We start from the raw sequence: 20,159 nt of genomic DNA, 5'->3' as shown, positions 1-20,159 counted from the left end.
CCCTATTCCAAGAACAGTGCAAGAGGCCCTATCAGTCCCGGAGTGGAGAGGTGCAATGCAAGTTGAAATGGATGCCCTGTTGAAAAATAATACCTGGGAGCTAGTTGAGTTGCCCAAAGGAAAGAAACCAGTTGGATGCAGATGGGTATTTACTGTAAAGCACAATGCGGATGGTTCCATTGAGAGGTACAAAGTTCGGCTAGTTGCAAAAGGGTTCACTCAAACTTATGGCATAGATTACTTGGAGACGTTTGCCCCGGTAGCCAAGATGACCACCATTCGGGTTCTATTATCTCTTGCAGCAAGCCACACTTGGCCTTTGTACCAAATGGATGTTAAAAATGCCTTCCTGAATGGGGACTTGCAGGAAGAGACTTACATGCAGTTGCCTCCTGGATACTATGATATAGAGACAGGTAAGAAGGTCTGCCGGCTCAATAAGGCATTTTATGGTTTGAAGCAGTCACTTAGAATTTGGTTCGACAGATTCAGACTAGCTCTTGGGAAGTTCGGTTATGTATAGGCCCAGTCAGATCATACACTGTTCATCAAGAGGGTGGAGTCTTCACTGATGCTAGTTGCAGTATATGTTGATGATGTTGTGGTGACAGGAAATGACAGCCATGAGATTGAGTCCCTCAAACAGCTCCTTCATTAAGAGTTTGAGGTGAAAGATCTGGGTCCACTACGGTATTTTTTGGGTATTGAGGTTGCTAGATCTAAATAGGGGATCTTTGTCTCACAGAGGAAATATGTTTTAGATCTGTTGGCTGAAACTGGAAAGCTGGGTGTCAAACCTGCAGATACACCCATTGAATAGAACCACAGGATTAATGCAGAGAGTGGAGAGCTGCTTGAAGACAAAGTTATGTTCCAGTGGTTAGTGGGAAAGCTCCTATATCTGTGCCTCACTTGGCCAGATATCAGTTATGCAATTAGTGTTGTCAGTCAGTACATGCATTCTCCTAGAACTATGCACCTTCTAGCAGCAGAAAGAATACTAACATACTTGAAGAGATGCCCGGGTAGAGGTATACTGTTCAAGAACAATAACCACATGAAGGTGGAGGTCTATACGGAGGCCGATTGGGCTGGGAGTGTTGATGACAGACGGTCTACCTCAGGATATTGTGCCATTGTGGGAGGAAACCTTGTCTCCTGGAGAAGTAAGAAACAGAGTGTTGTCTCCCGGTCTAGTGCTGAAGTAGAATACAGGTCCATGGCCAACATAGTGGTTGAAATCCTATGGCTAAGATCTCTACTTGAAGAGTTGGGTATTGAGTATGAGAAGCCTCTGATGTTGTATTGTGATAATCAAGCAGCCATAAATATAGCACATAATCCAGTGCAGCATGATAGAACCAAACACATTGAAGTTGATCGGCATTTTGTACGAGAGAGGGTCTCATCTCAAGAAGTATGCCTCCCTTACATCACTTCCAGTATGCAACTAGCAGATATCCTCACTAAAGCCGTATCAAGAAAGAAGCTAGAAGCGGATCTATCCAAGTTGGGAATGATAAACATTTACTCCCAACTTGAGGGGGAGTGTAGAGAAACTGATGTGGGCCCCACGGCTGTGGGGCCACTCTGTCCGTAGGGTAGAATGTACCTAGTCTATTTGTTATGTTTTTTTGTTATTCTAGTTGTTATTTACTTTTCAGTTTTATATTGTTAAGTGTTATGAATGTAAACACCAAGGGCAGATGTATCCTTTCCTGTAACTAGCATAACATATAAATATTAAGTTGAAGTGGCGGCGGCAGATTAATTAGAATCTGTCATTCCTTTCAAACCTGTGTTCTACCGCCCTCTCACTAATCTTTCTCCTCTTTCTTCTTCACTTTCTCTTCTGTTCGAACCTGAAATTCCAAGACTGATAGCAGTCTTGATCATCTTCACATAGCACTTAAAACATATTCAAAATGAAAATGTAGAAATAAAATCAAACATAACATATAAAACATATTCAAGCATGTGAAACTTTCAATCTGTTTATTTCTCTCCCAATTGCATTATTTCATGTAGTTAATGTGATGTTAAACATCTTGAATTCCTATTTCTACAAGAATGACCATCCACCTCTATACCAAGCCCCTTGAGACAAGACCAAACATGCACATATAAGGGGAAGATGTTTATTGAGTTTCATCTATTGAATCGATTCTGAAGTAAGATTTTGTCATTTTCCATGTCAGTACTTTTCTTTCTCTATTATTTTTCTTCACAAATGTAATGGTAACCCCTAACTCTTTAAAGTTGCATTATCAAGAAAGGGCAGCTAAATGGAAAATAATTCTCTTTCAGGTTCTGACTTAGAAGAAAATTAATAAGGTAAAGCAGTAAATATGGCATATCCCCATGGTATTGATATAACAATAATATATAATTGAATAATCTATCTACCAATCCATCTCACTAATGATCAATTCAATCAAATCAAATACTGAGGCATAGAAAAAAATAATAATGATCCATGAAAGAAGATATAATACATAAATAGGTAATGCAGAAGAGGAACCAAGAAAAGAATTCATGGGGGAACAAACCAATTTCCAATTTCTATGCCAATTTCAGAATTTTTGGGTTATAGGATATTGGTACTATTTCAGTTTTTTTAATTTATTTTCTAGTTGTTGGTATCTTATGAACATGGTTCTGCTTTTCAGATTTTTATTACTATTTATGGTAACTTTTGGACTTACTATTTATAATTATTCTTGTAATTACTATTTTTGGTAAACTCAGGGTTTACTGTTTTTAGTAATTTCTGGTGACTTTAAATTAAGTTGGTTTTAGTGAGATTAGGAAAGTGTTACTGTTATTAGAGTAGTTTAGGAGTTGAGTCCATATTTAAGTGTCCTTATGCGTTTTATGGATTTGTCCTAGTTCTAAAACAATTAGAAACTTAGAAGTTATTTTCAGTCAGTTTCCTAGTCCATATTGGAGTCTATAAAGGGACATCCGAGTTCATCTATAAAAAGAGTCATTGTAATTAGAGTTCAAGAAGAGTTGATTTGATGAAATCAAGATTGGTTTAGTGAATTCTGGTTGTTAACAGAAGTTTTTCTCTTTTTTCTCCTTCTCTCTCTCTTTTCTCTTCTTCTAAGTGATCTATCTCTTTGTTGTTTACCCCAACAGCAAGAGTTCTTTTCTTCCAATTTCTTACCCATTCTTTTCCACAAACCCCACCACCAGATCTTAAATTAGTGGGACCCCTACCCTATCCTACGTCAGTATGGGACAGCTATCCATATATATCAGAAAAGATGTCAAGGCAACCAAAGGAAATTGAGCACTGAAGAAGTCTTCAGAGGCAGAAAGGAGAAGGTAGTACTTGTTTACTCAAATCCCACAGACCATGATACTGTTATCTGGACTGAATATTTGTCTTTTCTCCAGGGTTTGAGGCTTATGTTTTCCTTGGGTTATGACTTATGAGACAATGAGATCAAATCAAATTCACTGGTGGTGATTGGTTGGATGAGGAATGGAGGAGAAGGATCTTGTTGTCTACACAATTGTATTAGAGAGGCTAGTCTACCTCTAGAATAATCATCTCATTTCTCTGGGTCCATACATCAACAAACTCCATAGCTGACAGCTTAGCTAGAGGAGATGTAGTCAGGAAAGAGTTGTATTGGGAACTTCAGTTCCAGATATTTATAGTGACGGCTTAGCCTAGGGGAGTCTGGCCTCAGTTTGTAGAGATCTGTTTTGTTCTTTCTATGTTGTCTGCAATTAAAAACATTTTTCTGTTTCAAATAAAAATATTAGAAAAATGCAAATGAAAAACACGTAAATGCAATAAATAATAAATTCCAGATATTGTGATCTATCTTGATATTTGCACCTTAATGAGTTTACACAGGAATAGCATAACCACACCTTGCCTCTGCTTTGATCCTGATGATGGTTTCTGTGTGGCAAACCACTGAGTATCCAACTTCTCAATTCCTTTAACTTCAAAACTTAGCCTTTCAATGACAAATGAGCATGCATCATCAGCCCACTCATCCGGTTTATGTATCTCCTTAGTGCCATTCAAGTTACAAATCTCTATGGTAACAATAACTGAATCACCGGGCCTATAGACATCTTTATCTGTTCTCATTTTGAGAAATGGAGGACATTCATTCTTGACACTACCGGAAGATTCATCAACCCTCTTCTCATCAAAAACAAAAGAATCTCTGCTACCGAATAAGGAGAAACCCCGAGAAAGCTTTGGAAGCATTTTTGTCATTACAGAGTTACAAACCAAATTGGTAAATGATGCATCATAAAGTATCTCAAATTTCAGATCTTCCAATGTAACAGTTGGCTGAAATACCTATGTCAGGATATGTTGGCTGCATTACACTCAAGAAAGTTTATAAGAGTTAGATCTCTCATCTGTAAGATAATATCCACTCTGTCCCTTAGTTGCTAATAATTATAAAAGCATGAAATGCATTTAACAGTCCCCAGTAACTGGCCCCAAACAGTGAAGAATGTATTGTTTAAGTATCCTCAACCCCGCATGAAAAAAAAAAAGCAGGAAACTTTGAAATGCCCTACTCTTCACGCTTGTCATAAAAAAATTGTTATAGGCTTACATCTTATCAGAAATTATATCATTTTGTACAAACTACAATTTTTTTTTATTTGAAACGGTATATAAACTACAATATAATAAAATAAGTGGACAAAAAAATTACATGTATCATGGGCCCATCCCCCTAAACTATTAGCAAATACTAAAAACCTATAACACTTCGCTTATCAAACTGATAAGTTTGTATAAGATCCAAGGTACATGGAAATGTAACATTGGTATAGGGAGAGCATAAAAACATATAAATAAAAAGGCAACTATCCAATGCTAATCCTGGCTGACCAGGGTTTTGGGAGAGGTGGAGTGGATATGGAGCTAAACTTGAGCACTTTTTGCATGAAGGTGCTGCTCTTAGACACAAGCCCACATTCTCACTCTTGTCAGCCTGAGATTTTATGCAATGGCCCCTAAATCAAAGAAATGTGAGTAACATTTTTAGCACTAATTATAACACCAGCAAGAATGGATGCTCTTCCCTTATTGCTGAGTGAAGCCAAACGTATACCTATTTAACAACTACAGCAGATTTGTTCGCAGATTTGTTCTACATTAATAGATTGATAAATGTTAAGCTGAAATACGAGCCCAATACTCCAATTAATGGTTTTTGTCTTATAGATAAACAAAGGAAAATCAATCAATAGCCATATTTAGTCAGTTATTTGAATAAGTGGGCACGTCCCAGTTGCACAAAATTTAAATTGGAATGAAATTGAAACTTGTTTTTTTTTTTTTTTTTTGTAGAAATCAAAACTTGGTTAGATATAATATGAATTGAAAAATGTGGGCAATCAACCAAAGAATCTCCGAACAAAATCAATTGACTTAAAACTCGAGTACCTAGAGGAATAGAAACACAATTCCGAAGTTAGAGCTCCTAAACGATTGCAGGAATCAGTTGCTTCACCGATATAGATTGGATATGGAGCTCAATCTCTATAGATGGGCATTTATCCATCAGATAAAATTAAAAGACAAAAGAATGAAAAAGAAAAAAAAAATCAAAACTTGGTTCAATATACTGCCTAGTTGTGGAATTAGCAAACCACAGAAAAGACAAGCAAATTGTTTGGAAAATCCACATATAAGAATGCAATGCCGAATTCAGAGTTCATCAGTTGAACGGGAAATGGAGGTTAATCAATAAAAACGATTTATTATTCCATTGAATCAATCGATCAAAATGCATGGGCATGCCTCCATCACGCAAAATTTAAAATAAAAATTAATGCTTGGTTCAGTGTAATATCCAATTGCGATAGTTACATAAACAACGACAGAATCTGGGAACAAGTAAATTGTTTCTGAAACTCAATTAGGTAGGGGATCAATAACGCAATGCTCAAGTCAGTCGGTCTAGTTTGTCGATTTGATTCAAATCAGTGTCAAATAAACTCGAAATTGATCGAGAAAACGTGGAGTGGAATTGGACTGTTGATACTTGGTAAAAGAAATCGAATAAAAAGTCGAATCAATCATTAATTAAAAGAAAATTAATAATTCATTCTTGCCATATAATTAAAAAAAAAAAAAGAACAGATGAAGAAAGCACCTTGGGAGCAGAAAGCATGGTTCTATATTTTCTGATTCTTCAGATTCTTCCCATCTCGCTTCATTTCTCACAGATGAAAATCAATATGGGAGAGCGGAAGCTCGCAAGTAAAATCTGCGTTGATGCCGGCAATTTTATTACGAAAATACCCTTTTCACTTACAAATTAAAAATTAAAGGGTTAATTTGTATTGCACATGTTTGGAAGGAATATATTATAGAGTGCAAAGCCTTGTGTTATGTATTATTTTATATATATTTGTAGTGTACTTGTTTGTAATTATACTCTTTCCAAACCGATTATAAGGAGCTCTTAAACTACCCTAAAAAGTTAGAAAATGTATTAGAACTATCCCTAAATATTTGTAAAATTCCTTAAAGTATTCGTAAATTTTCTGACAATTTATATTGATTAATTAATGAAATATCAATTTTGACCTTTATTATTCTTCAAAATTTCAAAATAAAATCTAACTCAATACATCTAAATTTTCAACAACGCCTCTACGTATACATTGAATGTTACTTTTCTTTTCTCCTTGAAAATGACAAGCAATAGATTTATATATCTCTAAAAATCAAAGAAAAATACATCTTCTAATCTTCTATGATATAAAAATATAAGAGTGATTATAGTAAGAATATACCATACTTTGAGTAATTATATACACAGGTTGAGTTACCAATGTCTCTGTATATTCTCCCCAAGCATGAGAATCCGATAGTGTCTTTTGACTTTTGAAAGTCTTGTAATTATCAGTAATCTGTTTCATAGAATGTCAATTACAGTTGGGGTGTTTCGTTTGTTGCAGTGTGGAGAAAAGAAGGGGTGCCTTCAATATAGGGTAGAGTGCTTTGAAAATGACGGGAGATTAATGAAATCCTGAGAAAGCCCATTTTTGGATCTTATGGCGGAACATATCGTCACCATTACCAAAGGATCCCAAAGCGACAAAAAAAAATTAGGAATCCGAATTCATATCCAAACCAGTCCAATTCAGTTTAATTATTGTCCAAAAGACTTATAATTGTTGATCATAACTCTCCAATTTGAAATCATGTCGTGGAAAATAAAACCTCGAGAAATCCATTTCAGGGATTCCATCCGTTATTATTTATTAGATGCCCGGTCAGTTTTCATGGATAGCAATTAGTCGCATACATCTCCTAGTTTTTAAACTTCCGTGAAGGAATCAGGTTTGAGCCATCCAAACTTGTTGGACAAGTTCATAGTAAACCAGGAGTGCGTTAAGGAGTTTGAAAGTCGCAGCTTGCCTTGGTTACTATCCATCCCCTTTATTTTTCTTTGGTATTTTTAGGTTTTCATTTGTTTTGTTAATTCATATAAAGGAATGGGTAATATCTTGTCAAAGGTTCAAAGCAATGTTTATTTTTTTATTCCATAAAGAATTGGGTTTTAAAAAGAAGGGGTGCCTTCAAACGCATTGCTTTGGGCCTAGTGACACTTTGGTCCTTAAGTTTTAAAATGTGATAATTCAGTTTCCAATACATGTCATTAAGTAACTGTTAAATATCATTTAAAAAAACACAAATGCCTTTAAAGTATCATTTAATTCTCTTTATCAAGAAAGTTGGAGTTACGTAAACTTTATTGAATAGAAGAGGCAATGATTTGAGGTATTGATAAAGAAAATCAAATAACACTTGAAAGACATTTGTGTTTTTTTAAATGTTATTTAATGGCTGATTAACAATAGGTACTAAATTGGTACGTTTTAAAAATTCAGGTATTGAATTATTGTGTTTTAGAGTTCAAGAACCAAAGCAATGCCTGTCATTGTCGAATATTTATCCAATAAAATCTCAGAGTACATTACAAAGCAAGCCTCATTCATTCTTTTGTAGTGCGAAGAGGTCTGATTCATTGCTTTTTGAACCGTATTTTAATTTTAGGCAAATCCAAATGGAGTCCGAATCTCCTACACATCTTCCTGTACATAAATTCAGAGGGGGCCATGTCAGCACCCTCTCATGCATAAATCTAGCATGTGCGACGTTTCAAACCTCCTTCCATCACATGTTTTATATATTAAAAATGACAGTAAATTTTAAATTACAGGGGTTAAGGATTTATTCTTCTCCCCCTTGGCCAAATATTTCTCCAACTAACTGAATAATTCTACCAGAAAGAAAAACAGGGGATAACGCTTCAGACTTCAGAGAATTGAATGCCTGAGGCGATTATCACATCGTTTGCTCAATTTTGTTAAATATCGACGAAACTCCACCTGGATCAACGTTCAAGGTATTGAACTGATCTTCTCTATCGATTTCAATAAAAATTTGAAAATACAGGGTATCTATCACCACTCATAGTTTTTTGTTAATCAGACTCAACAACTAATGATTTTCACAATAAAAAGGATTTGCAACTCAAATAAGCTATAGCTGATCGTTTCAATTTTTTTTTTAACTCTTATCCCATGTTTTTCTTTTTGGTAGGGTTATTCAGTTAGTTGGAAAATATTTGAAGAAAGATAGAAGAATAAATCCTCACCCCCTGTTTTTTATTTGATTTAAAATTCATTGTCATTTTTAATATATAAAAAATATGATGGGAGGAGATTTGAAACATCTGTGTATTAATATCACTCGCACATGTTAGATTCACGCATGAAATGACACCCTCGATTTGATGTACAGGAATATGTGTAAAAATGAATGTGTAGGAGATCCGTATTCATCCAAATGGAGGCTTTCCAAGACAAGGAAGTCTGGATTTCTCCTACACATGTAACAACAGATTCAAGAGTGCTGGGTCTGAGAGCAATGAGATTAGCTTGAAGATTTGGATATTCGAGGATTCCAAAGAGATGGAGTTCATCGTTGACGGAAGAAAGAGTGGAGAATGTAATTCGTGAGACAACATTCTGTTCTAAGTTCTAATTCTTCCCAGGAGCCCATCTTCAGATCGTGGGACACTGGATTTGAGCATCGGCTAGTTCTGGTTGCCAGAGAAAAGAAAACGTGATTATGACTGAGCATCTAAGGTAGGTAAAACTAATGTAGCAAAAACTGAAAAAAAAAAAAAATTGAGGGGAGATCAGAAGGGCCGAGTTGTTGGTGGAAGCCCAGAAGGGATTTTGTTGTTTTTAATAGTTAAAAGGGTAAAATTGGGTTTTACAAAGATTATATCTGTTACCTGCAATCACATGCAGATAAAATGTGACTTCGGTGTTTGGGATGGATGCCGTTCTCAGAAAATGATGCTTATAACATAAGCATTGCTGATTTCTCATAAAATGTTTTCTCAGATTTTATTTGGTAATATTGGTGTTTGTAGCTATTAGGTATTTTTCAATGTCACATCAGTAGTATATTATTGCTAGCAATAGTAGAAAAAGTAGAAAAACTATTAAAACGGGTGTTTTTTCAGACCAAACCTTTCCCGATTTTTAAGACATCATTTGAGAATTTTTTTTTTTCAGAAAAACGGTTAACGAAACAGCAAGCATTTTCTTAGAAAACGGATTTCTGATGTGTCACCATTTTCTGAGAAAACGTCATCGATTCCAAACATGTATCTATTTCCTAAAACTTAGGAATAGTTTTAGAAATTTCCCTTAAACTAGAGATTGACACCTATCCTGTGATGGTAACACTTGAGGGCATGAGCTTTCAAGTGCAACAACTAGGTACCTGAGCTTTCAGAAATATGCGTTCAAGTCCAGGACTGTTATCCATTGTTACCATGGGTGACAAAATTATCAAACTATCCATTATCGCATACTTATTTAAGATCAATGTCACAATTCGAAAAATGGTTTTTTATTTTTATTTTTACTAGTGGGGTGCACGTGCATTGCACGTGTATCTTTATCATATTATTACTACAAAAATATATTTGAATTATTATAAAATAACCTTCAAATTTCAAGTATGAAAAATAATACACAAAAATAATAATGGACTGTGGGATCTACTTTGTCCAAGCTGTTGATGAACTATTATGACCTATCAATTGTTGTCCTCCTTCCCGTCGAACTTGTAGCACTAGAGGGAGAGGTAGAAGAGGTAGAGGCAAAAGTAATTACGTCTGCTAGTTTTTTTTTTCATGGTTTAGGGGGTGCTTTGGGCCTCTGTAGGTAGGATAACCGAGGTCTTTGTGTTTGGGTGCTGCCTTTGTTAGGTCTTGTTCTTGCAAGCTTAGACCTACTCAAACTTTGTTTTGTTGGAGTGGCTTGTGGGATTTGCTTTGTCTCTATTTTCTGCTTTTTATATATGTTTTGTATACTTTGTTTTCTTTTCTAATAAATTTACCTTGCATTATTCAAAATAATAATAATAATAATAATAATAATAATAATAATAATAATGATGATGATGTTGATGATATAAATTATGATTGAAGATATAAATAACCCAATGAATGTTCATAGCAAAAAAATACTCAATGCAGTCAACTTTAAAGCTCATCAACTACTAAGGCCAAGTTTGGGAGTGCTTATTTGAATAAGAACTTATTTTGGGTCGGGACCATACCATTAATCACTTATTAGTGTTTGGGAAATAAGTTAAAAATAAATGCTTATTGAAGTAGTCTAAAATTTCAATTTTTTTAAAGTGCTTATACGATAAGCACTTATTCAAAAATTTGATTACAAAATTGTCTCCAGTTAGATTTCAAAATGCCACTTATGCCTTTCAATCGTCCAAAAACATAGGGTTAGGCTCTTCGACACTTTCTTCTCCAACCAATGGTAGAATTGCAACTCAACCAATTAACTAGGTAAGGTTTCCCCTCTTTTTTTTCTCATTTTTTCATTCTCGAACGATCAACTTGACTGGTTTCAATAGTTCCATTGCAACCCAAATCATCAACTAAGCACTTATTCTTAGGACCTTTAAACTAAATTGGTTTGAAATTGAAGAATTGCTAGAGCATCTTTTTGTTCTGCCATGCCTACATCGACAACTTGAAATCTATCTATGAATCAACATATCATAACCCTCAGTCGTGATACTCATGTTCTAAACAAAACACCACCCTCCTATCCTCTTAAAATAGTATAAAAAATCACAGAAATTGTTAAGAAATTGAAAATCCTTACTAACACCCTAAAAAATGCCATAAGAAAACCATTATTTTGTTATCCAATAATTTGATAATTTATAATTATGCCAATTCCAATAATTACCATTATTTAAAATAATTTTCATTAATTTTCTTATTAGAAATTATGAAAAATTATTTAAATTTTGTTATTCAAAACAATTATAGATAACTATTTTTTATTCAATAATTTCATAATGATAATGATAATTATTGAATAATAATAATTGTTATTAAATAGTAATAGTAGTTACAATAATTTCGAAAATGATAGTTACATAATAATAACAATTATAATTATCCCATAGAAATTATTGATAATTTCAACTTTATTGGAAATTATTGATAATTCAAAAATAATAACAGTGATTTTTAAAATAACTTTTGTTATTCAATAATTTTGTTAAAATTATTTTTTATTTGATGATTTGTTATGTTAGAAATTCGATAATTATGGAAATTTGAGTAATTACAATGATTTTGTTATTTAATAATTTGATAATTTTGAAATTATTGATAATTTCAAAATTATTGAGGTTATTATTAGTCAAAATTATAGATAATTTCAGTAGTTGTGGAATGGCTCTCCGTGAGTGTCTCGCTTTCTCTCTATCTCTCTTCGTGAATGGCTCTCTTCTCCATCTTATCCATCGTGTATCTGGTTCCATCTTCTTTATCCTGCACCTGGTTGAGAGGTGATTATCAGGGAAAAGGAAGACTGAAAATCTTTTGAGGTCTGTGAGGGGCGCACGAAGCGTCTGTGATTTCTTCTAGGAAACCCATGATCCCACCAACAAAGAATATCTAGTAAATTGCTTTCTTCTAATGATTTCTTTGTTCTTGATTTTCAGGTCTGTGGCTTTGATGAATATTCTCCAAATACATACAAAAACATGACACTTTGTTTACATCCATCATCCAAACACATAAGAGTGTAAAATGAGTATAATGCCGGTTCAATTGTTATATTCCATCGATGTAGTTTTGCATTTACACTAAAAAAAAAGCAGCCTTAAGCCCTTAATGACCAAATCTTTAAACTCTTTTACAGGTGGCCCAATTGGAACATGAAAGCGATCTTTTTCCTGAATCCATGGGAAATCCCAAGCACTCACATTTGAATGGCCAATTGGCCATAAACCTGAACCCCTAAACTAGGAAAAATAGATGACATTTTATTCACCAAAGTTTTTCACAAGGGGAAGCAGATCTTGAGATTTTCCTTCGTATCATTGTTATATTCTGACGATATTTACTTTGTAAAACTCGAACCCACAGAGATTCTGATTCTATCAAAAATCTCCACACGAGTTTTTCCCTGGTCGGTCTTACTTGCTAATTCTCTATTCTATGCCAAACGTCTAAAAGTCTGAATAAGTAAAAATAAAATAAAATAAAGAGGTAGATAAATTTAGCTTAAATTCTGAGCTTGAACGATTTTGAATTCAACACAACATAGAGTTTTATTAATTTATTCTTTTGCCTTTTCTTCCTAATCTATCTTTGACCTCATTTTCATGATGTTTGCATCAACTGTTTTCTTTGAAGTCCAACCAGCTACCCTTCTCCATTTCTCTCTATTGGAGATAACCATATCCGATCCAGATCTAGCCTGGACTCTAAGATAGATAAGATAAGAATGATCTTATCAATTGTAAATTAGGATCAGCATGATCCCTCCTAATTGTACTCTATCTAGGACTCCTATTATTTATCTTGTATGAAACCCTATGTAAATCAAATTCTATAGAGAAATCTATAAATACCTAGAACTTCAGTGATCTAAAATACACTAAAGTCGAATCTTCCTACATTCTCATTTTCCATTATTCTCAATATTTTTTGTAGCTCAAACTTGGTATCAGAGCTGATGGAGTACGAAAGTTCTCAAGGAAGTAATGGCAGTCGAACCAATGTTGATACTAGTTCGAACAATCTAGGATCGATGTCTTCGATTCCTTCTCTTCAGAATGTGACGCATTATCTACCCATTAAGCTCGACAGTGATAACTACTTGCTGTGGCGTGTGCAATTTATGCTATCAAGCGCATTTTGCATACCTTAAGGGCAGTCTTGATCACAAACTTCAATTTTCTTCATCATCCACTTCTCTACAGCTGATTGGGTCAATTATCCAGATGACTGCCGGTCTGCGAGAAGTTTTGCAATTTATTTAGGTTACCATCTCATCAGTTGGAGCTCCAAAAAGCAACACATTGTGGCTCGCTTCAGTATGGAGTCCGAGTTCCGGTCTCTTGCTAACACAGTCACTGAGGTCTTATGGATCCAGTCTCTTTTGACCGATTTAGGCTTCCTTATCTCGAAGCCAGCAATATGGTGTGACAACCTTGGTGCTACATATCTTGCTGCACATCCGGTATTTCATGCCCGCACCAAGCATGTTGAAGTAGATTTCCACTTCCTCTGAGAACTCTATGTGGCTAGCAAGTTATCAATCCGGTACATCTATTCTGAAGATCAAGTTGTCGATATCTTCACAAAGCCTCTAGCCACACCACAATATAGTCTTCTACGGTCCAAGCTTCACATCCTATCGTTCAGCTTGAGGGGACATATTGGAGATAACCATATATGGTCTAGATCTAGCCTGGATTCTAAGATAGATAAGGATAAGAATGATGTTATCAATTGTAAATTAGGATCAACATGATCCCTCTTAATTGTACTCTATCTAGGACTCCTTTGTTTATCTTGTATGAGACCCTATGTAAATCAAACTCTACAAAAAAATCTATAAATACTTAGAACTTCAGTGATCTAAAATACATTGAAGTCGATTCTTCTCACATTCTCCTTTCCATTATTCTCAATATTTTTTGTAGCTCAAACTCTCCACCATTTCTTCTTTTTCTTTTTCTCCTACATTTATTTCATCCTTTTTCTCTTAACAAGAACTCAAGTATGGTTGAACAACACAAGGATTTTAGTTTCCAAGCATTGAAGGTTTCACTCAGAGTAGATGAAAAACCAACCATGTTCTTGGTTCCATTAAGACGGTGCTTGAAACCGATGTTTTTCAAAAAATGGCGTCACATCAGTGTCATGTCTGAAATCCATTTTGGTGTTTTATTGTTTGTGTTTTCTTTTTTTCCAAAAAACATTTTCTGAAACCATGCCTTGGAAATCGGAAAAGGTGTGGTATGAGAAAATGCACTTTTTCATGTTTTCTTGTTTTTTTACTATTGCTAGCAACAATATATTGACATGGAAATGAAAAAAAGCCTATAGGGCAGCAACACTAATGGTACCAAATAGAAAAAAAAATTTTTTTGAGAAAAAGACATGTCAATGCAGAATTGTTTTCTCAAAAACACCTCTCAAGAAACGACACTCATTCCAAACACTACCTAAAAGGGTAAGCTGCTATTTTATAAGATTTGGTCATAGAACCGCTGATTTGGACGATTGAACCATTGAACTGTTGAGTGTTACTTAGGTAATAGTTCGCAAGTTGATGTTAATAAGGAACCTTAACATTGTTCTTTGTTTCTTTTTAATTTATACCAAGATAGTAGCCACCAAGCTCCCTGATTTCTCTCCTCCATTTCTTCTTTTTTCTTTTTCTCTTACATTTATTTCGTCAATTTTCTCTTCACAATAACTCAGGTATGATTGAACAAACAAAGGGATTTCGATATCCAAGCATTTAAAATTTCACCTAGAGTAGTAGATGGAAAAAAAAGGTAGTGAAGATTTCATTCTTCTTCTCCTCCCTCCTTTCTTTCATTTTCTTCTGTCAAGAACTTGGAGAGAGAGAGAGAATGACAAAGGGTTTCACTTTCTTTGGTCTCATTTAACTATGCTCGAAAATCAAAACAAGAAAGACGGGGATTTTACTTCTCAATTTTCATGATTCAAGAAAATTTAATCCAAGGTTCTTTTATTTTTGTCTCATCTACCAATTCTTCTCACTTTCTTTGCAAATTTTTTGCAAATTTTTAGTGTGTATTTCAGTTATCTTCTATCAAACTCACATTCTATCTGTTTCTAACAATTAAAAAAAACCCAATTTTACTCTTACCGTTTTCTTCTTTTCAGCAGCGACAAACTAAACTAGCTCGATCTTTAACCGGCCCCTCTCTCTCTCTCTCGTTTTAATGTTTCTACGAAAGAAAATGACGATGGGTTTATTCTCCAATCTTTCCTCTAGGGATGTACATCGGGGACGAACAAGTCATTCACTTCTATCCTGAGGAAATCCCTCGTATTTCTCCAGCTCCTCCTGGGGTGACTCCAATGTTCATCAAAACCCATGCACAACATGTCACAAGTCCAGCTGTGAAGGAGTCGGCAAGTGTTGTCAACATCCTCGTGAATTTCAATATCTGATTGGGAGAGAGCGACAAATAAGACAAAACACACAGCAAGAAGATTAAGAAAAATCTTGATAGGCAGAGCAGGAGCATTAGGAAGAGAAGCGCTCATGTTGCTGTCACTCCCACTACAGAGCTTCAGAAGATATGCAACGATACTCCCAATGTTCGCTCTAATGGCATCCGAAAGTTTGCCCTTGCCGAAAATCTCCGGAACAAAATAACAGTGGACTCCACCCATCGGTTCTAGAAACAGTTGTTTCGGAGAAAGTCGCGTAAGGCCTTCAGATTCCCACTTTTATGAAGCTTCCCAAGAAAGCATTTCAAGAACCCAACTTGTCCGATCTCACAAGGCTTCTGCGCGATCAAGCCGGTGGAGCAGTAGATCGCAAGGTTCTCGCAATTGTTATGATAGTTTCCGAACCCATTACGCTCTAGGAGGTACTTGGCGCGGTGCACAATCACATCAAGAGGGCTGGATTTAGCATGGCTGCAAGTTCCTGCTCGGATCCTGGAGAGCAAATAAATTCGCATGAGGTTGTATTGGAAGCGGTAGAGCTAATTACCCAAGAGAAAGCAACTCCGGCAGAACATTCTCCTCCTCAGGCAACTTCTGTGCTTCCGTTGGGGGGCCGAGCCTCCTCGTTAGTGGCGACGCTCCCTCTTTCTGCTCCTCAACTAGTTCATCGTAATAGTAAATTCTCAAGCCAATTTCTCCTTTAACCCAAAACCCAACCAAACACGCTCCCTCAGTGAGTGCTATCGCCGCCGTTGGTTAAAGACCAAGCCAACTCGATTTGTCACGGAAGAAAATTGTAAGGGTAAAATTGGATTTTAAAAAAATTATACTTCACTTATGTACGAGTTTCAACGGAATATTAACAGATGCTCAATTGTCAGAAACAGTAAAGGTATTTAGTTATTTAACAAAACTGTCGCTGAATGAATGCATTTGAATCTTTAGTCTTCTCCATGGAATGAGAGAGAAGAGCAACCAGTCCAGCGATCCGTTCATCCTCCCCTACCACCTGACTCGCAGTTTTCAAGGCTTCTCACTCTCTCAATTGCCTGAAGAACGCCGAGACATAAAAAAATAGAGAGAATAACCCAAGGTAGTAGAGGCTTGGAACCCATGGGAGTTCTCTCTAGACTTTCAGTGCCTCAAAATTCAAACAAAACAGTCGGAAAACCTGTCAGTCCGTCCCATAAATTATGGTCTTCAGTCACTCAAGGGCAATTTCCTTGCAGGAAAAGAAGGCCTCGCCCATCGGATATTTGATTTAAGGATAGCATCGTCAATCCCTGTGTCGACGGGAACTTCAGCAGTGTTGTTTGCCTCAAGTCGATGAAGACAAAGGTCCTGCTACATGAATACATGATGAATCCAAAAATGAAGTTTGGATCGAGTATGAGGAGTTTAAAGACGTATGTGATGCCTTTGTTTCTCGCAGTTCATAAAAGAAATCTGGAAGTGGTCCGAAAGCTACTGATAAGCATTTATGTTCTGCAGCTTCTGCTATTTCATTTATCGCTTCTTCCAGCACCTCAAGTTTCAAACTAGAGAGTATCTCTCCGTACAAGTTCTGAAAACTTGAAATATGGTTATTTCAACCTGTGTTCTATTCAAATTTTGAAACCAGGCATTTTTCAGTTTTCTCGATTGAATTTGAATATTTGCACTACCGAGTCTCTTTGTTTAGTTGTTGAAAATTTGCTAAAATTGGGAGTTTTTATCTGAGTGCTTCTAGTGGTCTTCATTATGATTTTGCTTTTAAAAGTTGTGAAAACGAAAGAAATCATATTTGCATTTTGAAGCAACATAATTTGAAGCTCAAAATTTTTTCTTTCTTAATTCCTTCAGATTCTTCAATTTTCATTTCAAGTTTTAGAGATTGGTAGAGGTTTTATGATAAGAAGTTTCAAATATTTTAATTGCACATTTCATTTTTAAAACTATTTTGCATGCCACTTTTGTTCTTTTAGATCAACAATATATCAAGTTTAGATTGTGGTTCAGACTTCAGATGGAGGGTTAGTTTAATAAATTTATAAAAATCATTCATGTCGTAATAGCAGACCTCTGACATGGCTAAATTGAAGGTTTTAAAAAGTTATGGTCAGTTTAAGAGAAATAAAAAAAAAGTCACGAGTTTTAGATAATATCTGGACTTGACCTGCTCAACGCAGACGGTTGAACCACTGACACAGGACGGCAGGACCCAGAAGAAAAGGCAGTTCTGTTCCGGGATCACAGGATCAGTTTTTAAAACATTGTGTCAAAGTTCTCCGGTATCATGTGTCTTTTTGGCAGCATAAAATTTCGCCTGTAAGTATCAAGCTCTTCCGGTAGGGATATGTTTCAATTGGAGAGAAGTAGAGACTAAAGAGAGGCTTTAGATAATAGCCCTTTGACATTATTGAGCAACATGAATGTTCCCATTTTGGAAAATAGCAATTTCCATCTCTTTTTCCGTTTTCTTCACATTTTTAGATCACTAGGAAGAATTTCCGCCAAGGAAATCTTTCCACACTGAGCAACCAGACAAACAAATGTACAACCATAATACCTGAAGCTACAACCCCCCAACACCACCCCCTACTTAACAACCACCAGAAAAGAAACCAAAAGAAAATAAAAGATATAAACGAGGGGTGTGGACTTAATAAATAAGAAAAGATACATATTACATTACAAAAGTTGAAGCTAGAAAGCCTGCATAAGCTCTCAGATTCTGGGAGAATAAGGCCGCTACAAGTTACAGTCATGGGTCTATTATTCAGGAGCCCCAACAAGCAGGCATGCCAACCTGCCTGGTCCTTCAATTCCCAAGATCACTTCTGACAGCTTCCTCCAATGGGTATCAGATACCAATTTTTTGAAATATAATTATCAAAGAGAACCCAAACCCTTGGATATCCGTCTTTTTTGCACTACTGTCTAATAATCATCTCCCTAACAATGTCATCTGTCAAGCATCAGTAAATAGAGACAGTACTTCATCATTGAAGGTTGATTCTGCTGCATCAAGAGGGGTATTGCCTTCTCCGTCTACAGCCTTAGGGTCAGCTCCCCTGCAACCAGTCCAGGAACCATTGAGCAGATTTTTCATACAATAGAGAATGAATGCTTAAGAAATAAGGGGACCGAAAAACACATCCTGATAGGCTGAAGCCCTATAATGTCATTAATAGCTGTAAGTTACAAAATTCAACAAACTATGAATGACCAAGAGTGCAAAAAAATTCCACTTTCTGCTAGATGTTTATAAATGGATTTTTTCAAGTCATGGAGCGATTATGCCAATTGTTAGTTCAAACAATTACGATCTTCATGAATTGAACCGTTTCAAAATTGTGTAGTCATACCATGTCATGTGCATATAGGGATCTTGCACCCATAAGCTCAAAAACTTCCTCTAAAATGTTTATTCTTTCTAGCACCACTCCCCAAAAAACAAAGGTTATTACCAAATGGCTCCTCCCTCCTCCCCAAAAATCATTAAATAAAAAAACATGAAAATCTAGCTCGACATACCAATAAATAAATCTATTGGTCTACTACAGAATGCCACGTTATTACTCTTGAATCTGTCAGGGAAAAACAAATTCTCAACATATCTATTCTGAGCTAAATGAACAGGTTGTTAATGCAATCAACAGCATAATGTAGTTTTTATTAAAAGGCTAATCCTATTCACATGACCACATCAGTAAAAGGAATGTTAACTGAAATACATCCATCAACGTGATCATACATCTTAATCTTTTGCCTGCTGTTATATGCTTAATGCTACTATTTTATCTAAATGCACCTACCATATTTAGCTTCCCAAGGACTCCGCTGTACATTATCAAAATTCACTCTTTGATGCAAGGATTACTCAGCTCTAGTTGAAAAGGCATTATATCAACATCCAATCAGGTCTTTGGATTTGAAAGACAAGTGGAACTTTTTTTATCAATATTAAAAGGCAAGTGAGCAATGGGCACTAGACTATTGAAGGTGAAAGATATAAGAAATCTGCAGAAGACTTGGAGGATTCATACTTTTTTTTGATTGTTGACTAGGCTTCATGATTTGAACATGTCAAAATAAAGAGACAGATTACAAAGGAAGAATGCTATGTTCTATCAAGAGCTATGAAAGTACCTCCAATATTAATGCCCATCTCAACTCAAATCAGCATTAATGCCAAATTCAACTGTTTGGTTTTAGCTAAACGAGTCCTGTCCTGCCATTATGTTCTATCAAGAGCCATGTTTTACCTCCATATTAATGATAGAAAATACCTCTATGGTAATGGTGACAGCAATAACAAGAATGTTCACATCATCCATACTGTAATTTTAAGCAATAAAAGTAGAGCAATAGGCAATAATCAACACAAACCCAGAGTGACCAAAAATTAGCCTAGTCTTACATAGTGCGGTGGCAGAAGAACAAGATTGGGACATGATGACTCTAGTAAGCTCTAAATAAAGATCAGACGAAATTGCTAGTAATATCACAAAGGCCTATAATACTTTTTGAGAATTCTAAGATATTTATGATGTGAAACAAACAAATGAAAAAAAAAGATTGCTTTTAAACATTAGGAGAATA

At 35.5% G+C, this 20,159-nt stretch overlaps 2 protein-coding genes across 9 annotated transcripts in view; both read right to left on the bottom strand.

The window, feature by feature from the left end:
• The window catches only part of LOC148862332 (uncharacterized), an 86,444-nt gene extending 80,070 nt beyond the window's left edge, over positions 1-6,374 (bottom strand). For 4 of the 5 annotated variants that reach the window (XR_016109504.1, XM_088976055.1, XM_088976056.1 and 1 more), the window contains exons 1-2: positions 6,150-6,336; positions 3,889-4,352 (exon numbers count right to left, since the gene is read on the bottom strand). Coding sequence is in view for 4 of the 5 variants with exons in the window: in XM_088976055.1 (XP_088832181.1) it covers positions 3,889-4,246 (358 nt within the window). In the remaining variant the exon portion in view is untranslated. Of the gene's footprint in view, positions 1-3,888; positions 4,353-6,149 lie in introns of all 5 variants that reach the window. The other variant, XM_088976054.1, reaches the window with a different exon arrangement.
• An 11,558-nt stretch (positions 6,375-17,932) lies between these two features.
• Positions 17,933-20,159, bottom strand: part of LOC148862331 (ADP-ribosylation factor GTPase-activating protein AGD3-like) — a 117,537-nt gene continuing 115,310 nt past the window's right edge. For all 4 annotated transcript variants that reach the window (XM_088978522.1, XM_088978523.1, XM_088978521.1 and 1 more), the window contains one exon: positions 17,933-18,628. In XM_088978522.1, coding sequence (XP_088834648.1) covers positions 18,526-18,628 — 103 coding nt within the window. In that variant the 3' untranslated portion in view covers positions 17,933-18,525. The remainder of the gene's footprint in view (positions 18,629-20,159) is intronic.

Source organism: Nelumbo lutea, chromosome 3 (genome assembly GCF_056320005.1).
Source record: "Nelumbo lutea isolate HS-2025 chromosome 3, American lotus-T2T, whole genome shotgun sequence".
Classification (NCBI taxonomy): Eukaryota; Viridiplantae; Streptophyta; class Magnoliopsida; order Proteales; family Nelumbonaceae; genus Nelumbo; species Nelumbo lutea.
The sequence above is the reverse complement of the archived record's forward strand: the minus strand, read 5'-3'. Positions and strand labels throughout refer to the sequence as shown.